The sequence below is a fragment of the Gadus chalcogrammus genome, chromosome 18, assembly GCF_026213295.1.
Source record: "Gadus chalcogrammus isolate NIFS_2021 chromosome 18, NIFS_Gcha_1.0, whole genome shotgun sequence".
Classification (NCBI taxonomy): domain Eukaryota; kingdom Metazoa; phylum Chordata; class Actinopteri; order Gadiformes; family Gadidae; genus Gadus; species Gadus chalcogrammus.
Window position 1 is genome coordinate 6850665 of NC_079429.1, and position 19903 is coordinate 6870567.

At 49.7% G+C, this 19903-nt stretch overlaps 1 protein-coding gene across 2 annotated transcripts in view; it reads right to left on the reverse strand.

The window, feature by feature from the left end:
• Positions 1-818: 818 nt before the first annotated feature.
• The window catches only part of mprip (myosin phosphatase Rho interacting protein), a 38107-nt gene continuing 19022 nt past the window's right edge, over positions 819-19903 (reverse strand). The window contains exons 9-25 of one of the 2 annotated variants that reach the window (XM_056576525.1): positions 19269-19355; positions 17228-17284; positions 16617-16685; positions 16397-16486; positions 16196-16305; positions 15158-15734; positions 14420-14557; positions 10383-13043; positions 8091-8238; positions 7606-7723; positions 6049-6208; positions 5455-5562; positions 4859-4945; positions 4255-4417; positions 3811-3896; positions 3324-3405; positions 2534-2618 (exon numbers count right to left, since the gene is read on the reverse strand). In XM_056576525.1, the coding sequence (XP_056432500.1) occupies positions 3373-3405; positions 3811-3896; positions 4255-4417; positions 4859-4945; positions 5455-5562; positions 6049-6208; positions 7606-7723; positions 8091-8238; positions 10383-13043; positions 14420-14557; positions 15158-15734; positions 16196-16305; positions 16397-16486; positions 16617-16685; positions 17228-17284; positions 19269-19355 (4692 nt within the window). In that variant the 3' untranslated portion in view covers positions 2534-2618; positions 3324-3372. Of the gene's footprint in view, positions 2619-3323; positions 3406-3810; positions 3897-4254; positions 4418-4858; positions 4946-5454; positions 5563-6048; positions 6209-7605; positions 7724-8090; positions 8239-10382; positions 13044-14419; positions 14558-15157; positions 15735-16195; positions 16306-16396; positions 16487-16616; positions 16686-17227; positions 17285-19268; positions 19356-19903 lie in introns of both variants that reach the window. The other variant, XM_056576524.1, reaches the window with a different exon arrangement.

Sequence of the window (19903 nt, forward strand, 5' to 3'; positions counted from 1 at the left end):
CAATCATATCAGTGCATTAAGAAGTATTATGCACAATAAGACCACGTTTTAATAAAACAATTGTGTAACTAAATGTAAAATCCCTGAGCTTCATAGTCAATAGACTACAATATAATTAAAATACTAATGTTACTGGGCCCACTGAATCATGAATTGATCAATTTGATCTGTTTCGTTATCTACATGTAATGGCTTGATTACATCATCTTACAATTAACCATAGGATACTGGTGTCACAAAATGTATACAGATGCATCTCAATAAATTAGATAATCCTGGAAAAGTTAACACATTTTAATAATTGAATTTAAAAAGCGAAACTCATATATTAAAGAGATTCATTAGCCTACACCAAAAGTGAAATTAGAATTTCAAGCCTTAATTTCTTTTAAATTCGATTATTACGGCTTATAGCTCCGGAAAACAAAAATTCAATAGGCCTATCTCAGAAAATTATATATCCCGAAAAAGATAAATGTTGTAGACTCAAAGGGTCACACTCGAATCTGCCTCAAAACTGATGCTTTAAATCGTCTCTCGGTCTGCTTCAGTAGTTTTCACAATCATGGGGACATGGCCGTTGTGCAGAAGTGAGTCATTGACACCCTCCACATGAGGGTTAGCCTAAAAAGGTAATCGCTGGCTGTTCAGAGTGCTGCACCCAAGCATATTCATAGAAAGTTGAGTGAAAGGAAAAAGTGTGGGAGGAAAAGGTGTAGGCCTACAAGCAACAGGGATAACCGCAGCCTTGAGGAGATTGTCAAGCAAGGAGTGGACTGAGGCATGAGTCATTGCATCAAGAGCCACCAAGCCCGGACGTATGGGCTACAACTGTCATTCCTTGTGTCAAGCCACTCCCAAACCAGAGATGTTAGAAGCGTCTTAAAAATAACTGATCTGTCCGTCGCTCAGTGGTCCAAAGACCTCTTTTCAGATTAAAGTAATTATTGCATATAATTAGAAAATTAAGATCACAGAGTCTGGAGGAAGAATGGAGAGGCACAGAAGTCAGTGATGATTTGGGGAGCAATGTCATCTTCTGGTGTTGGTCTTCTGTGTTTTATCAAGTCCAAAATCAACTCTAGGGTCTTCCGGGACATTTTAGAGCACTTGCATGCATCCTTCTTACAAGATTTATGGAGATGCCGATCTTTTTCCAGCAGGCCTTGGCACCTGCCCACACTGCCGAAAATACAAATACCTGGTTTAATCACCATGGGATTACTGGGCTTGATTGGCCAGCAGACCGGCCTGACCTGAACCTCATAGAAAATTGATGGGGCATTGTAAAGAGGAAGATGAAACCTGAGACCAACAATGCAGACGAGCTGAAGCCCTCTACGGTATCATATAGGCTACTATTGATTATTTTTTTTCCATAATATTCTAATTTATTGAAATGCACCTGCACCTGATATACACAATGACCCACCATTGACTTTTAATGCAACCATAAATTACATTTGTCATTTATGTGCAGACATGAGAAGCAGTACACTAGAAAAGGAAACCAACATGTTTTTCACCTCTCCAAACATGGTCATGACATGCTTGGGGTCTCATTCAGAGCTGGCCGACCCTTGAGGTCAGGCCCTCCGGCCACCAGCTGGTCAGCTAGGAGGTATTTTAGTGTTAGCATCATCGGGTTCCTGAACAGAACATGATCCGTTGTCAGAACTTCAAAGATCAGTCACAGAGAGTCAGGGTGCAAAAATATTTATTGCTAATAAACAAGTGGGTGTACATTTGCTGTATATTTACAATAGAGTACATTGGACTGGGAATGTGAGGCAAAAAAACATTTAAATAAATACAAAGGGACTGCCACTGCGCGAAGGGGTGGGGGGGTGGGGGGTATAAATCTTTATATATATTCATATCATAAATCAATCCCATCGCTACAGACTACGCAGTCACCTTTCCATCGACCTGCAACGCTGTTATTCACCGCTTAGAATCCAACCATTCAGACGATGAAGGAACCTCCAACGTGGAAAATCTTTAAAACCTGTGTAATCTTCCAGGTGAGCGTTTAAGAGTTCATAGCCTGTTTTTTAAACCAGCAGGATCCTGCGTATGTGCGGTGATGGCAGCGGTCTGGGGGAGCTTCAATATGTGCATACCGACCAACCGTCTATGTTTAGTCACGAGTATTACTCCATCGTCAATAGTGTAGTAGTGTGTTTTGCGTTTATAGCCACAATGGGCTAGGTCCCCTGGCCGGCAACAGTCTACGCAGTAGCTTACACAGTTATGGTTTTAGTGTACGCATTATAGACGCTGGATTAAAAACAGCACAAACTATTTACAGTATGGCCCAAAAGGAAAAGTGAAACGAAAAAGTCACAGTTACTGAAGTGCATGGAATGCAGACTCTATAGACATAAAATTCAAACTTCATACCATGAGTTGTCTAGAATACAATATTTAATAAGACATCGTTTTATTTTTTGTGACCAGTGTGTAGTGTTCTCTAATAATTACAGAGCTAAAAGGCCAACAGGGGAGCCTCTGGGCCGCATGCAGCTAGGTGGAGCCGGGCACTGTCAGAACTCCTTGGTGTCCTTGTTGTCAAACAGGTGTAGCCTCTGTTCCGCCGTCAGCCCTTCCTTTAAACTCTACCAGGAGAGAGAGACAGAGAGAGAGAGAGAGAGAGAGAGACAGAGACAGAGACAGAGACAGAGACAGAGACAGAGACAGAGGGCGAGAAAGGGAGAATGTTAAACATGGACTATGACGAGCAAACGCATCACAGGATGAGCCCCGATGTCCCAGGAAGCCGGTGGTGGAGGGTCATGCTTTATCACACGGTTCATCGACATGCTTCTGATGAACACCTTGACGTTCCTGATGGTATGAGTGTGTCTTTACCCCGATGACTAGCACCAGGAGTTTGATGTCAAACACAAAAATCGAGATCTTTTAAACTGATGCATGCCAAACACATCGAATACATGGTATGAAAATGTTGTCTTTCATTGTCCACACATCGGTCAAGTAAAACACACAAGTTAGAACATCAAAGTCAAGAAAGGGACTGTGGGGGGGGGGGGGGGTAAACCAGGGGCCGATCGACCAATTAAAACACACCGAGCAGTGACTTAAAAGAAGAATAACACAAAGACCGTGAAGCACATGAATGGAAAACCCCAAGAGATGGGAGAAAACAGGCCGGCCACGCCGGACGAACACCGCGACACGGGGGAGGGGGAGCGGTGAGTGCATGCGGACACGGTAACCATGGCGGCAATGGGCCGTATGGAGCCCGGTGCTTTCTAAAGGGTGCAGTGGTCGTCGGGACGTGCATCTCTGGTTCGGTTTACCTAAAAGGAGAGGGGCGGGGTTGCCTAGGAGTCACCCCTCCCTCTGGCCCTAACTGTCCCAGGGCATGTCCCGTTTCACGGACTGGGGACAGAAAGAGGCAGGAATGGAGGCCGGTGCGTGAGTGTTGCTGGCCGGATTGATTCAGCGTTTACCTGCACAGCGTTTCCAGGGTACTGTGCAAGGGCAGCCTTTGTCGCCAACGGAGCCAACGACCAAGACAAAGGCTACCGTCAAACTGCTTTTGGTCATACATCGAAAAGGGATTTTAATCGTGTTTTTTTAATGTCCGTAATGGCCTCTAGATGGCAGTATACAACAATGCTTTAATTTTCTTTGGTTAGCTTTTGGTGACCTCTGGTGGCGAACCATTTCCTTTACACCGAAACCTTTTGATGAAACAGCATCAGTGACAGTATAATTCAGCAGAGGTTGTTGCTCTAATGCTAATAACATGGTGGCAGGAGTGGGTGGTGCGGATCAACATACCTTTGACCTCAAGGTGCGTTCTGAGCGCTTTGCCGCTGCGGCTGCCATTTTAAGGATGTCAGGATTGCTTTTGGACTTCATGATGTCTGTGGGACAAGACAAAGAGTAATGTAACCGGCCGTTAGTTCACACAGTAGACTTATTTGCAGAAAAGAAAATGTGTAGTATCGTATTGCAGTATTTGCAGAATCACTGTTCATATCAGAAGAATCTGAATCTCTTTATTGTCATTGCACACGGTATACCGAAATTTAAATGCCATGCAGACGTTACAATTCAAATTAACAAAATATTAATAACAAATAAACATACAATATCAAATAAAGATAAAAAAAAAAAAAATTAAATAGCAGCTGAGGTAAAAGTTATTGCACAGTAGTGTTTGAAACTGCACTCAGAATACACAGTGAAGTTATAGCTTATGGTCCCTGTGGGAGACGGTACCGTATCCACCCCGCTCCACCTCCTCCAGAGAGGGCCCGCCCAGAGCCTCGTGGGCCAGCTGCAGCTGGTCCCGCAGGCGCCCCAGGTCCCGCTCCGCCTTGGCCTTGACGATGCTCAGCTCCGTGTAGATGTCCTTGTACTTGTCCGTGGCGTACTTCTTATCCTGCAGGAGGAACACCGCTTAGGGCTCAGGGGCTTGGTGCGAATGGCAAGACCGGCCACCCAGCCAATGGCCAATGGATTTGACCTTTTATTTTTTTTGTAAATTGCATGGCCACTTTATTTCCCCTCTTGCAGGTAAAAATAATTCTAAAAGGTTTGGTTGGACCCAGCTTACAGCTGGAGGGACTAAGACCAAGTTGTAAGCTAGCTGTTAATGATTATCATGACTCTGCGTGCATGAAAGAAAAGTATTAATATTAGCTTAAGTGTTTAAAAATGACACTACACCAACACTTAAGTATTTGTAATTGGTGGTGGTTTGATATCAATTGCTGATCGACCTTTTCTCCAAGTTCAAAGTGTGGTTATTGTCGGGGAACGAATGCTCTGCTTTTGTGACTGGAAGGCCAGGTGGCGAGGGGAGGGAAGGAGGAGCACTCACTCTTTGGGCGGCCTGGAGTTCATCCTTGAGGGAGTTGATCTCCTGCTTCAGGTACTGGACCTCGGACTCCTTCACCCGCAGCATGACCTGGAGGACAGAGCGGCCGTCTCAGTGACACCCCACAGCATCCTGAACTGCCACCGCAGAAGGCCTATGCTTTGGCTCTTTCGTTTGTCTCCCACGTTTTCAGTTCAAGTACTGTTAAGGTCTTGTCTTTTGCATTTCATCCAAGACATTCATTCATTCATTCCACCGACTTGCGGTGCGTCACTGAAACCACTTTCAACGCGTTCAGGCATAGTTATGGTTCCACGTCGATGCAATGCAAGGGGGTTTACAGACCCATTACGTCCTTGCAGACCCTCCTCGCCTCCACCGCAAGGGCCTGACGTAACCTTTCATTGAGGCGACACAGCAGCAAGGGCTGTGATTGGTCCGCTCACTGAAACCCGACGCAGAACCAAAACAGGTTCACGACTGCGTCGATGCATCTGATTGGTCATAGCGTTGCGTCGATGTGGAACCATAACTGCGCTGTTATTCTCGGAGCACAAGTATGTTTCCCACCCCTCCCCCCCCCCCATCCCGCGCCGTACCTCCAGCTCGTAGAGCTCTTTCCCCTGCATCCCGACGCCCGAGTCCCCGTCCTCGCTGGCCATGGAGCGCATCTTGGTGATCTCTGCAGCCAGACGGTTGTTCAGCTCCTGCAACGCACAGAGAGACCGATATATAACACTGTGGCATCGTGTAGGAGCAGGTGGGGGCTTTCACCCAGAACCTTTCTAACCATTATGGTGGTAATGTTGGGGGAAATACCATGCATGTACAGACAAATGGTAAATGGACTGCATTTATAGAGCGCTTTTCTAAGCAGTGGCCACTCAAAGCGCTGTACAATATTGCCGATCATTCACCCATTCATGTACACATTTACACACCGACGGCGGTGTCGACCATGCAAGGAGACAGCCAGCTCGTTGGGAGCAGTTAGGGTGAGGTGCCTTTCTCAGGGACACCCGGACACTCAGCGAGGAGCCGGCGATCGAACTAGCAACCTTCCGGTTACCAGCCAAACCCGCTCTTCCTCCTGAGCCACGTGCCGCCCAGTGTTACATTAGCAGATGGAAATCTAGGGAGATATGTGGGGGGCCTTCCGTTCCGCCTGGTCCCTGGAGGTGGCGTGCTCCTACCTGGTTATGAGCGTTGAGCTCCTGGTTCTCTCTCTGACACTGCCGGAGGGCCTGCCTCTCGGCCTCCAGCGCCTGGGCCAGGTGGGCGTTCTCCAGGCACTTCTGGGAGTACTGCTCCGACAGCACCTCGATCTCCCGCTGGAAGGAGCACAGCTCCTCCCTGCAACAAACGCACGCAAGTGTACAACATGAGTGGATCAACAAACCGATTAGTCCGGTACACGGCTCGGGACATGGGTTCCCTCTCGGCCCTCTAATTGGTCCCGTGTTTGACGTGCGTTTACTGCATCAACGCATCGCGTCTGCTCTGTGTTCTTCTGACGTGTCCAAACAGATCAACGTTGTTTATAAAGACTAGCTCATTACCCAGGGTCACACACACACACACACACACACACACACACACACACACACACACACACACACACACACACACACACACACACACACACACACACACACACACACACACACACACACACACACACAGTCTTCATTCAGGATTAGCCAGCAGTTGCTGACAAATGACTGTTGTGCTGCACGGATATGGATTTGTGTTTAAAATTGTTTATTGCCAGCGTCAAGCCATTTCAACACAGATGATCCATTTTACCCGCAAGGGGAGGAAAAACTGCTGACTTCAGCTGCAGCTGTGACAACCAAAGCTACCTGATCTCAGTCTCTGCGAGACTACTTGTATATGTATATGCTTGAGCGTTGCTTTATCTCCCACCCTACGCACATTAGTATCAAGTATTAATGCACCATGCCTCAACACCTGCAGCTGCAGCCTGCCGGGGCCAACGATGTGTTATAGCATGCAGAAGGAGGCAGCTGATAGTCCACACCTTGCCCCTGCCCACATGTTCCAACCGGCAGCAGAGAATCTAAAGATCTTAATGTCATAAACGTTTATGCCCAATAAATAATGTCGGCCATTTTAGTGTCAAGCACAGAGAGACACAGCAGGAATATCAGGCTCGCTCCATTATGAATCACATCGACAGAATTAATGTTTTAATTTAACTGTTGTGTCTATCGTGGATGATGAAGTATTCCCCCCGCTGAATAATTAAAGTGGGGATACTAGGTTCAACGTGATTCATTTGTTGGACAACATCTGACTATTAAGTCAAGTTTTTTCAAATGATTGTTTGCAAGAAAATAAGGGGATAGCAACGCAGTAGCTTGTAGTCACCAAATACAAATGTTAAAGGTGACATATTATACCACCAGGTGTGAGTGTGATTAGCCCTGAGGTTTTTTTAAATCTGCTTCTCCTGACATCACAAGTGACGTGACCACTTTGTAATATGATGGGTGGATGAGCACACTCATAATATGTCGCCTTCAATGCCAGATTAGACAAAAACACAGTCTAGAAGTATCCTGATTCAAAACACCATGTCTTATAGGATCCCGAGAAGACTGAGCCAAAGTCTCAAATGAAATCAGCAAAAACAGAAGCTACGCACTGCGGAGCTTCAGTGTGGTGTGAATGCACACTTTGACCAGAGCTAGTGGTGGTTGCAGAGCGTTCAGCGAGGCGGATCTTACTCATGTTGTCTATGGATCTCGTCCAGGTCTGCGTTCTCTGCGTGGTTGTTGGTCTTGCGGGCCTTCTCCAGCTCCTTCTCCAGCTCCGAGCGATGGGCATTCCTCATGGCTTCTATTGCTGTTGGGACAGGAAGAAAAGTGGTTTCTAGCATATTGTTTTATGAATGAATACATTCAATTCCGAAGGAAAGTTAAGAATGAAACAACTGCACGTTATGTATGGTTTCAATATAGCAAGTGTACATTCTTATTTTTCCAGACGAAAGAGGGCCAAAATATTCCCTAAGACTCCCTTATTCTTCTTAAGGATATCTGGGCAAATAAACAGATGCATGGGCCCAGTCAGGAGGAGGAAAGGATTACATCGTCACATTAATCTAGCTGACCTTCTAACCCAAGTGGCCCTCAGGATGATTAACGAAAGACCTGAACCCGTCGCGATTTGACCCCTGACCCCCGACCCCCCCCTCTGTGTGGCTACTGACCGGCGATGGTGGCGGCTGTCTCCTCGGCCAGCAGGCGGTCCTTCTCCTCCTGGAGGTTCTCCAGCTCCCTCTGGTGCTTCCGCTGCAGCTCGTCCACCACCCGCTGGTGGGAGTCCTCCATGGCGGCGAAGCCCCGCTCGCACGTGGCCTACGACACACACACACATACACACACACAGACAGAGGGGGGAGGGAGGGAGGGAGGGAGGGAGGGAAGAGGGCAGAGCCACACAAGGGGTCTACCGTTAGTGAGAGTTCACCACCAAAAGGTTGCTCGCCCCAGCGGGGGTCAGAGAGGTTCCCATAGGCGGGAGAGCCTCCTCGCCGGTGGGAGGAGCCGGCGCCGGTGGGAGGAGCCGGCGCCGGTGGGAGGAGCCGGCGCCGGTGGGAGGAGCCGGCGCCGGTGGGAGGAGCCGGCGCCGGTGGGAGGAGCCGGCGCCGGCCATCCACTGGTGTTGGGAACGACTGCTACAGCTGCGTAGCCTCGGGCGTCGAGAGCCTGCGAGTGCAGAAGTTAGGATTTTTTACGAGAGGTACGAGACACGTCGAGAGGAATGCTCGGGCGGTGGGAGATGGTGGCTGTACGCTGACGACTACCGACTTAAAGCACACTGTTGCTCGGCTAAACGGCTCTGGCAGTCGTTAAAAAATGCTCATAGTAAACAGAAGCCTGTGTGTCGGTTGACTGCATTCTACAGCTATCCTGTCTTGTTAAGTTGCCTAGAGGCCCGAAAAAGGGATGAATACCATCATAGGGTTGGCTAGGGGTCTGGGAGGTGTACAGTGGCCTCCTGCATTCATACGCCTTTTTGCAACCAAAGACATTTCTGGCAAGTCTGTCCATGTCTGAGACGTAGACGCTTGTCTGGAGAGCATCTCAGAGGAAAGACATCTAATTACATTGATCAACTCACTTTTAAAAAGGGCATGTATATGCTAGGCAAGTATACAACCTTATAGTTCTTCGTTTTTCATGAAGGGGGAATTTGGTTGGTCTTTTTTCGGCCGGCTCAAACCCTGATCACTGAAACAGGCTGTTGTCCCCCGTGACCCACCGCTAATCTGCGTACTCATGTAATGGTGATCCATAGCACTGCCTAGTCTCACTTTTCCCTCTCCGGCCCCCCTCGGCTTCCTACAAAACAGCCATGAGGAGCATAACCAAGGTTTCCAGTCTATTCTCCCAGGGAGCAAAGTCTGAGCAGCTAAAAGAGCTGTCTGGACCCAACCGGGAGAGACCATGTTTGCCAGATTCCCCCCCAACCTCGCCCGCTGGGCCACTTTCAGCCACAGCCTTGCGGTGAGCAGCACCTGCACACTGCTTGGATGCATGTCAGGGCCTGGTGTCTGTACGTGTCTGGGAGTTAATGAGCTCATTTCCTGTTAAAACTCGAATGGAGCCACTGGAACTCGCAAATCAGACATTCCAGACTAATTAGGCAGCTTATAGGGAATGATGGGAGCTAATTAAATGCATTGGTTAAGTAGTTTAGCTTAAAGTCGGTACGTTAAACACGCGTTGCAGACCGTGCTATAACCCAACAGCTACCAATGGAAAGTAGCCCATAAAAAAATGGCTTACTTCGCATTAGCGCATAATTAAGCATGACTTTCAATTAAAATATAATGAAACTTAGCAAAACCTTCATGACTGACCAAATGTAAGGATAGAATATTGCAGAAAGAAAACTAGATATTGGTTAGTGGAAGAAGTTAAAGAAAAATAAGGCCCCGTCATAAAGACTCAAAAAGCAATCAGTATTCAATATTAATAACAATGTGGGTGCATGTAAGTTTGTTTCGAAAGGTCGAACCCTTTGCCTTCAGCCATTCATCACTAGAGTTGTGCGAAAAGGGTTAGGTTTGAGAAGCACATCCAGCTACAAACAGAGGAACTCATTTAATTACGGTGCAGGCACAGATCTCCTCGTTAACCCATCACAGAGCCTAATGCAATGTCCTTCTTTTACTCAACCATGTTGTGACCACCGATTCTGCACTGGGCCGCAGGGAATCCTGGACAAAATGGTTTCCTCGGAACAAAACTAGGACGGCGTCGAACACATGCACTGAAGTACGGGGATTAACCGGCATGCAACACAAGACGGATATTGTTTCTCAAAACACAAGAGCAGGGCGGTCGGGTTAGGTTAGGAGGCCAAGAAAACGGTAAGGGAAGGGGGGGTTTGGGGGAATAGCTCTGGGGGGGAGGGGGGGGGGGGGGGGGGGCGCCAGAAGGGAACACAAGGCATCACGTAACGGACGACGGCGAGGACAAAGGGGCGCGTCCACCTTCAGGTGTTCCAGGTCTTTGTCGTATTTCCTCCGGAGGGTCGTCGCGTCGCCCTGCTGCTCGCGTCGCCTCATCTCCCCGGTCATGGCGGTCACTTGCGTCACCAGCTCTTGGATGCGCTGCTTGAGGTTCAGGGTCTGGGGGAGGGCCTGGCCCGACGGCGTCGGCGTCTCCTCTCCGGAGCCGCCGGCCGCCCCCGGCACCGGGCTGAGCGGGGTCACCACGCAGCTCAGCTCCTCCATCTCCCCCTGGAACCGCTCCAGCAGGGCGCTCCTCTCGGCGTCGTGCTTCTTCTTCATGTTCGCCATGCACTCGGTCAGGGAGTCGATCTCCTGGACGTTCTCCTCGGAGAGGAGGCGAAGCGCCTCGCTGGCTTTGACCACTTCCTTTCTCAGCGCTTCGGCTTCCTGCTCGTAAACGTCTTTGACCTCCCGCAGCTCCTTCCTGTGCCTGGCGATCGTGTCCTGGAGCTCGGTGGTTTTGTCCAGCGAGGCGATCGGTTCTCCGTCGATCTGAATGTGAGCGGGAGGCCCACCGGCGGTCATTGAAATCGCTTCGGACAGGTGACTCTGAAGGTCGGTCAGCTTGGAACTCAGATCCCGGTTGATGTCTCTCAGTTTAGGACAATTACAGCAGCCTACGCTACCGGTTCGCAGCTCGGCCTGCTTGTGCATTAGCTCCCTCTCATTTTCTAGTTTAATCCTAATGGTGACATACAACATGTAAGCATCTTTAAGGGCGTCGAGAAGGTACTCTGATGGAGGCTTCTGCTGGCCGTCCGAGTTGAAGGTCTTAAAAGCCAGCGAACGGAGCTGGTCATCTTTTGACAAATCTATGCTTGTGATCATTTGCTTCAAGAGATATGCCTTCTCTTCCAACGTTTGCCTTAATTCCTTCAAAATGAGAGCGTTTGTTTTCTCGTCAAGCCAGGTGAACATGGCCGAAAAGTCTGCCTCAGTCACGGGAATAACACTATTCCCGTCCTCATTTGCTGGTGGGCAAAGCCTACAAGTCAAAAACAGCAAGCTCTTCTCTGCCAACATACGTACTGCAACGTGCCTGCCAAAGTCTGGCGTTGTGCCTTTACCACTTTCTTTGATAGTCAGCAACCGAGTCCAGAACTCGGCCTCCAACACCAGCCTTTTCATGTGTTTCTGATTGACCGTGCTCGTCTCTTCTTGGGAAGAGCAAAGGGAGTCCGTGACAAGTAAAGTGCTTTTTAAATCACCGAACATTTTCTCAACTTTCACATCAACGTGTCCAAACATCTCCACGACCGCGCTGACGGCCTCGGATTTCATCCCAATATCGTCTACCACCTGCTTTAGAAGTCCTGCTTCAACAACTTGCGTTTCACATGTCTGAATTGCCTCTTTGCTTACATGCATTGTGGGTTCACCCCTACCTGCCTTCATCTCCACTCCTACCCTCTCTTGTAGCCTCCTTATCTCAGCTCCCGCTTCTGCCAGCTTTTGCATAACAATTCTCTCACTTTCCTCCTTCTGAATCATCAGCTCACTCTTCTGCGCCTCTAACTCGACGCACCGTCGCTCCGTCGACTTAACGGCCGCTTCCTTCTCGTACAGCTTTGCCTCCGAGGCCTCTAGCAGCTCTTTGAGTCGCTCCGTGTTCAACCGCATCTCGTCCTCGTCCTCGTCCTCCTGGAAGCCCAGCCCCTTCAGGGTGGCCTCCCTCAACTGCAGCCTCCTCTCCGTGTCCCTCAGGGTGTTCCCCAGCTCCTCTAGGGTCCCCAGGGCCTCGTGGAGCCTCAGGGCCCGCTCGTTCAGCTCCCGCTCGTAGTACTCCCGGTCGATGGCGCTCGCCTGGTTCTCCGCCAGCTCGGCCTTCACCCTGCCCAGCTCCTCCGTGACGAGGCGGTGCTGCTTGCTGCCCTGCAGCGCCAACAGCTCCGCCTTCAGCCTGTCTATCTCCCGGTCGGCCTCCGTCAGCTGGTTGACTATCTCCTGGTACCTCTGGTTCAGCGCCCCGTTCTCACCGGTGAGCAGCTCCACCCTCTGGGCCAGCATCCCTATAGCCACTTCGTTCGTGGTTTCATTTGAGTGAATGGTTTCCGTTTTGAGCGAGGGCCCGTAGGAGCTGCCGCCCGGGCCTTCGGACTTCTGCCTCTGAGCCTTCCCGACCATGTCCTCCATGGTCAGGAGACGGGATTCGTAGTCACGGATGCTCTCCCCTGCCCTCACGAGGCTTTTCCTAATGGTTTCATTCTCCACGTCTTGCTGATGTTTCCACCGCCCCAGCAGCTTCTGGTAATGACCCTGCTCACCTAGCACCTGACTACAGCTGTGGCATTGCAACAGTCTCAGCAGCCCCTGAAGACTCATGGGTGTACCGGTCATCAGATCCTCCAGCTCCTGAATACCGTCCGCGCTGTCCGACAGCAAGAAGCTAACGGTCTTCTGAACGGGTTCTGGGAGTGGACCTTCTAAGGGAGCGTCAGCGGGGCAGGGGTCCGTGTGCGTGAGGTGGGAAAGTGAGAGGCCGAGCTGGGCTTGCATATTGCGCTTTTTCAGCTCCTGCAGCTGCAAAAGCTCCTTGGTTTCCTGGTACTTCTTTGTCAAGCTCTGCGCTTGAGAACTAACCAGCTCGGCCCTCTTCATCTGGGGTGCCAGATCAGCCTCCATACCCATTGGGTGCTCCAGCTTGGAAAAGGGGGACCAGACAGTAGGTTAACACACAGCAGGGGACACACACACACACACACACACACACACACACGCACGCACGCACACACGCACACACGCAGGCTTCCCAATTGTTTTTCGGTGAAATTGTTTTTCGCCAACAAATACAGCCCATCACCTCATCAACGATTAAACTATATTGATTTTACAGGACATATCCCGAAAATAATGTGTCAATAATGTAAATCAATGTAATGATTGGAAAAGTCTGTTCCCATACTCCCAAAGGCCTGGATGTTGTAGGTTGCAAGTTGAAAGCATTAGGAAAGATGTAATTCCCAGGGTTAGGGAGTCACAAGAGAGCATGCTGGTCAATAGGTTATACATCATGGGGTGAGAAATGCAGTATTAGTTTCAGCTGAATGCTGTACTACGAGATCGGGGGCATACCAGTTCCTAAAACAAACAAACACATTCTCTTCCCAGCGTTGCTCCAAACTCGCCTTGCATCAAAGCATCTATTCCTCGGCAGAGACGTTCCAACTGTACCAAGGATACTAAAGTGCGACGTTCAAAACAATGTTTAAACGTCAATGGGGATTCACAACAAATATAGGATGAAAAGTTTGCAGAGTAAACCAGATTTTGGCATTGCAACTCCTGAGATCAACCGTGGTAATCTTATTAAATATTGAATCCTGGATAACTGCCGAAAGAGCAAAACTGTGACAGTTGCGACGAGATCAAACGCTTAGAAACACCCTAGCTAAGCTGTTAGGCGGCCGGTCGAAAAACATGGACGGTCTGGTGGTTAAGAGATGATGGAGATCTGGCTTCCATGCAGATAATTAGGAGACAAGGCAAGAGGTTATTCATCATACATGTTTGGTGGCAACTGTCTCAACAGCAGAAGCCAGTGTGCGGTTACCAATAGCAACAAAGACACTGAAGAGGAGGACTCTTTTGGCTTCCATGGTCGACGGCGTATTAAACACGAATCTGCTGGCATGACATCCATCCATACTACTACAAGGTCCTACGGAGGAGGCAAGAGACACGCTAGTCTAGTGGGAAGCCAAAGCATCAAGATGTCAACGTTTACTTTCTCCACATGCAAAGAACTCATGCAAAGGGCCACAGCATGTCGTCGTCGTCGTGGCTCTCTAGCGCCGAGCTCCCGTTGGGTTCAACGGTTCCACGGTAAAAAAAAACTAAAAAACATGCAAGAGCGGTTATGAAATGGAAGGAAAACATGGGGTGGAGTGGTGAAAATGAGTGTTCAGCGACCGGGACTCCCCGCATTAAGTGTGCCGTACTGTGACTGTGCGAGTGCAGTGCTGCTGGGGGCTGGGGGCGTGGTGGTGGTGGAGGAGGATCATATGCTGGTAACTCACCGGGGAGATGTAGCCGCTGCGGACGTCGTGCTCCCTCTCCAGGGCCGTTCGGAGCTGGACCTCCAGCTCCTGCTTGTGCTGGCTGGAGTCCACCAGCTGCTGGTGGCAACCCTCCAGCTGGGTCTTCAGGTCGTCCACCTGAGGCAGCGGGGGGGGCAATGGGTCAGTGCGGGACCCACAGCACCACACAAGCAGTGGGTTTGATTCCTCCCGAAAGATCGTTTGTGGAGGCGTCGCACCACTCTGATATCGTTTCCGAAATGTAGCCCTACACTTGTAACACTTTTTTTTTTAATGAATATGACGCACTCTCATGATGCTTGGCTGTACTGGGTTGCAGCTTCCTGGTTCAATGCACTTATTGTAAGTCGCTTTGGATGAAGGTGTCGGCTTAATACATGTTATGTAATGGTCCTCAAAACCTGCATTAGATACTTCTTTTGGAGCACTTGTTTTACGTTTGTAATGTGCAGAGCGTTAGAGAAAGATGATGCAGTCGTCTTGTGCTCCAACCCTTCTATGCTTTGCGTCAATGGAAAACTATGATTATCGCGCATCACTCCGTCTCTTGGGACTTTCGTTCCTCATAAAGTCAAAACACTGCATACAATTTAAATAAGCGACATTTCTTCAAACGTTCTCCATAATTAATCTCTTTCAAGCCTTTGGGAATAAGGGATCCACCGGGTCATCCAACAAACGTTGTACAACGTGCGAGGACGTCTGCGTGGGCCTCACCCCTCTCTTGTAGCTCTCCAGCAGTCTCTCCAGCTCCGCCGTGTCCCGGGGCTGCAGCGCCACGGGCAGAGGCACCCTCTTCTCCTCCCGCAGCGGCGTCTGCTCCACCTGCTGCCAGTGCTGCTCGATCACCTCCTCCACCCTCTGCTTCCTCTCCGCCGGCGCGGCGGCGGCGGCCACCACCTCGGCGTGCACCGCCGCCCCCGCCCCGCCCTCACAGTCCATCCTCCCCCCCTCGCCCCCCGAGGGGGCGGCCTCCGGGGGGGCGGCGGCCGCGTCGTACCTCTTCCTCCTCTCCTCCCGCCGCCGGCTCCTCTCGACGTCGGCCATGTCCGCCGAGAGGCCCTCGGCCTCCTGGGCCCGCTGCTGGGCCAGAGCCTGGGCGATGGGTCGGAACTCGGCCCAGTCGAAGGTCTTGGAGCGGCCCTCCCGCCGGCGCTCCGCCGCCCGGCTCTTCTTGTGGCCCGGGGCGGCCTCGCGCTCCACGGACGAGGCCTCGGAGGAGGGCGAGTCCTGGGTCACGTCGGGGCGGACCAGGCCGTCCAGCGGGGTGAAGGCGCCGTGATCTTCTGTCGAGCTGATAAAATAAATACAATGATATAAAAATGATGAAAGGTGGATTTCTTCTTTCTACCCTTGAACTTCTCAATTAAGACCATTCACTCTAGTTTTAGTGATTCCTGAAGAAATAATAATAATTTAATTTGAAGGCGCATTTTTCAGCACCTCGTACAGAGGTACACAATAGTAATTTGAAAGAAACAATAAGAGAGAAAAATAAATTATAACAACAACTGAAATAGTAATTTGCATCAGGTGGAATAGTCGGTTCCATCTGTCACGGGCATAAAAGTTAAAAGCAATCTTTCCTCAGTTGCTATTGAAGCATGGAATGATGAGTCTAATGTGTGAGTGACAGCGAGTTTGATATGATGGGTACATAGGGAAAATTATGAAATCAACATAAATTAATGATATGTATACCATGATATCATCCACTGTAGATCAAGCTGTTTGTGAGTGATGCACGTGACTGACCTTGCTACGTCGGGGGCTGGGGAGGGACGGACGTTCTTCATGACGGCCTGTATCCAGTTCCTTCGGATCCCTGCGGTCATGGCGGACAGGGTGTGCACTCCCTCCAGGGTCTGGGGGGGGGAGGGAAGAGCACAAACAGGTTGGCCACAACAAAACCCCAAAAGACAAGGTTTTACTTGCCACAGCCAAAAGGTATCTTACGTGTATTTGAAAACCATAGTTTCGTTGAGCCTGGTATTCGGTGACGTTGTAGCAGGTAGCCAGCTCGATCTCCCCATCCAGGTCTGAAGCCTGTGGGAGGACAACAGAGTCAGTTTAAAGTGCTTCACGTCGCCCATGTCTGGAGTCTGTGGTAGTCCACCTAAAGTGGGTCACGTTGAAAGAAACGCAGCCGATTTGAGATCAGCAATGAGTGTCTCACCTCTTCAGCGATCGAGTCCTTGTAGTAGCGCAGGCTGTGGTCTGTCAACACGAACCAATATTTCTGGCACTGGAAAAAGGGAAGCAGGTCAACCAGAGTTCAAAGTCAGAGCTCTGTAAAATCAGGCTGTCAATTTTAACCATTGCAGTGTCTGCAGCATGGGACAACTCATAAAGAAATGTGTAAAGATGATCCAGGCCACAACCATATATTTCCAAGTCATTGATACAGGACTGCTTGGGCCACAGGTTGTAACAGACATTCTTCAGGCCTGCGGCTCAGACTCAACGCTTGAGCTCCTCTTAAGGAGGTCTTAAGGTCTGAACCGTTTGGAGCGTTCCCACGACGTGACCAAAAAACATCACTTGAAAAAGTAAATATGTTAACCGTGTTTATTTCCCCTCAGCCTCCATCTGGGGATGTTTTCCCTCAGAATATTGACTACGCCCAACAAAAGTCAGACATTCTTTTCATTGGACCTTTTAATTTTCAACAGAACTTTGAACTTAAGCATTAAAAAGGATATAATAGATTGGATTATATTGATAATGCCTCTCATATTGGGGGTAGGGCCCTTTAACACGGCACGCGTGTCCTGGTCGTTGAAGTACCTGGCCGGGCTCCTCCAGCTTCACCATCCAGCCCTTCTTGAAGTTCAGCAGATCCGGCTGGAGGGGAAAGAGAACAGAAGGAGGCGTGTTCACAATGAGTGTGACCAAAGGAATCTGGATGCAAAATTGTGCCATGCAGATAAGATATGCAAAAGGCACACAGTGTTGACTTTGGAAGCATGGGCAAATAAACACCAACTCACACTCGTCGTTATCAAAGGGATTCCTACTGTGGCATTTTAATACAGCAATAAGAAGCGGGCAGAGTGCAAATAGCCTTATAAATAGCGCAGATTGCAGTGCGGCTTTAGCAGTAAATATGTTAACGTTACCACACGTAAACGTGACACATCGCTACTCAACACCTCAGCCCATGTGTAGGGAAACCTCATGCACACCTAGCTGCGGTTAGAAGTTGACCGCACCAATGAGTTAGGAGTTTCATTCAGCGTGAGGACTGGGACGACTTCTGATTGCATTGCTGTTGTTTTTCTGCACCGCTCTAGCTGTGATTGCACAATCAAGTGCAGTAATTGTATTGTAGAAGCCTGCTGTGACCCCACACAGTGGATGAAAACACACACACACACACACACACACACACACACACACACACACACACACAAACGTGAAATGTGGCTGGAGAAAGCAGCAGTTGTGAGGTGCATGGCCAACCACCCACACTCCCTGCCACCGCCAACAGCGGTCCATGATGGAACACCACACGCAATACACACCGCAGAGGCTGGATGCAACAAGCCCACACACACACACACACACACACACACACAGGCACACACACACAGGCACACACACGCGCAAACTAAACGTAGCAGGGAGGTAACCTGAACAGAGGCAGGAGAAGGGGGGCCAGGACTGGCCCGGAAGATGGGAGGAATGGCCTAAGACATCCGCACACTTTCACAAGCACACCCGGCAAGGGAAGAAGAATTAGACCCTACAGGATTCTTTGAGACTTTAAAGTAACACACAAGTTAAAGAAGAACCCGATTATTGCCTAAACATGGCCACATGATGATGAATCAAAACATTTTGGCATTGGTGATGAACGGGCCTTCGGAAATGCACACCAGGGACAAACGACGACAGGGTAGCTCGGACGCACAGGCAGTGTCGCAGCCTGCGTCACGTGATATTTATTGGGCCGTTCTCACTTTAGAAAAGAGAAACAAACCTGAACAGGCATTATATGATTATGCCAAGAGCCAGACTGTATCCGTAGCCTTATAAGAATGTGGCTGGTCTGCCCCTTGGCACTACAACGACAGGGAAACAACTCCCCACACTTTTAGGCAAAGCAACCCCTGAAGGTTATCGGGGCCTGCTGAGCTGCTCTTGAAGTCTGGCCGCCTAATTCTGTTACCCAACCTCTGCAGCGCTGGCACTGTCCCAGGCCTCCTTACCTGCTAGTCTCAGCATTAGCACAGAGAGCCCATTGTCTGAGGAGAATAACAACACTACACGCACACCAGCGTATACAAATCACATAATGCTATAATCCCAGGGTAGAGCTCGCGCAGTATGTATAAATATATCCTGAAACTGAGCCTGCAATGTTATGAGCACCCATTATTGATCATGGTCACTAATACTGACAATCAAATGATGATCTTTCTGTCATAACCGAAGCAGGAAAAGGGAACCAAAGAATGGAAGAGAACTGAACATGAAAAAAAGCACCACGTCCATGATCTCCGTGGCATAACCTTAACAAAACCCGAAGACACTTCTGAAACTTCCGTTACTGGGGGGATGCAAGAACAATTGTCTCTGACATTTTTGTTTTCTCATGTTTGTAATTTACCGTCACCGGTATCAAACAGCTAAACAGATAGAACTCAGACCCCTCAACTCACCATGAATGAGCAAAATAGACAATTGTCCTCATTACCGGTGTACGCCCAATCTAAGCCCCGGGGAATCAGGAAATCCACTGTATACACTGAGATAGTCCCCGGTACGAGCCAGAGGACCCTGTGAGAGCGAGGAACAGGTTCACAGAGGTCAGGAGGTCACTCACCGTCATGACCGACTCTGTCGTTCTGCGATCCAGGGACTTGGCTCTCCTCAGAGGGGGTCGCGTGGAGGGGAAGTCCAGGTCCTGGTCCTGCATCGCACATCAAACACAGTAATGATAAACCTTCATCAATTCATTCTCCACATTTATCCCATCGGCAGCGGGCTGCCACCCCGAACACATGTCCTCGTGAACCCTCAGACCTGCGGTACATTCCAAACAAACCCCACACAGAAAGGAGTGAGAAGACCTGGAACACAGAACCTCCACCCTCTGATGGCAGGGGTCCACCTCGTACCCAGGAGGACCCCCATACAGTGGAGGTGAGGAAACTGTAGCGCGTGTGGAAGATAAACCAAGAGACACATGCCAAGATGGAGCCATGACGGACGCCCCTACGCGTCTCTGAGGTGCTGCTCAGAGCCAAATGAACACAGGGTTTTATGTTTGGGGTTATACAGGGGAGATACCGTGCATGGGGACTGGTAAATGTCAGCACTACACCATCTCTGTGGGAGGGTGCAGTGTGGCAGTGAACCATGGAGAGGGAAAACAAACAGAACATGCTGACAAAACATTGCCGCCGGCTTTCTCAGTTTCACCTGCGAGGAGGGATGTCGAGAGCAATATCCAGCCTG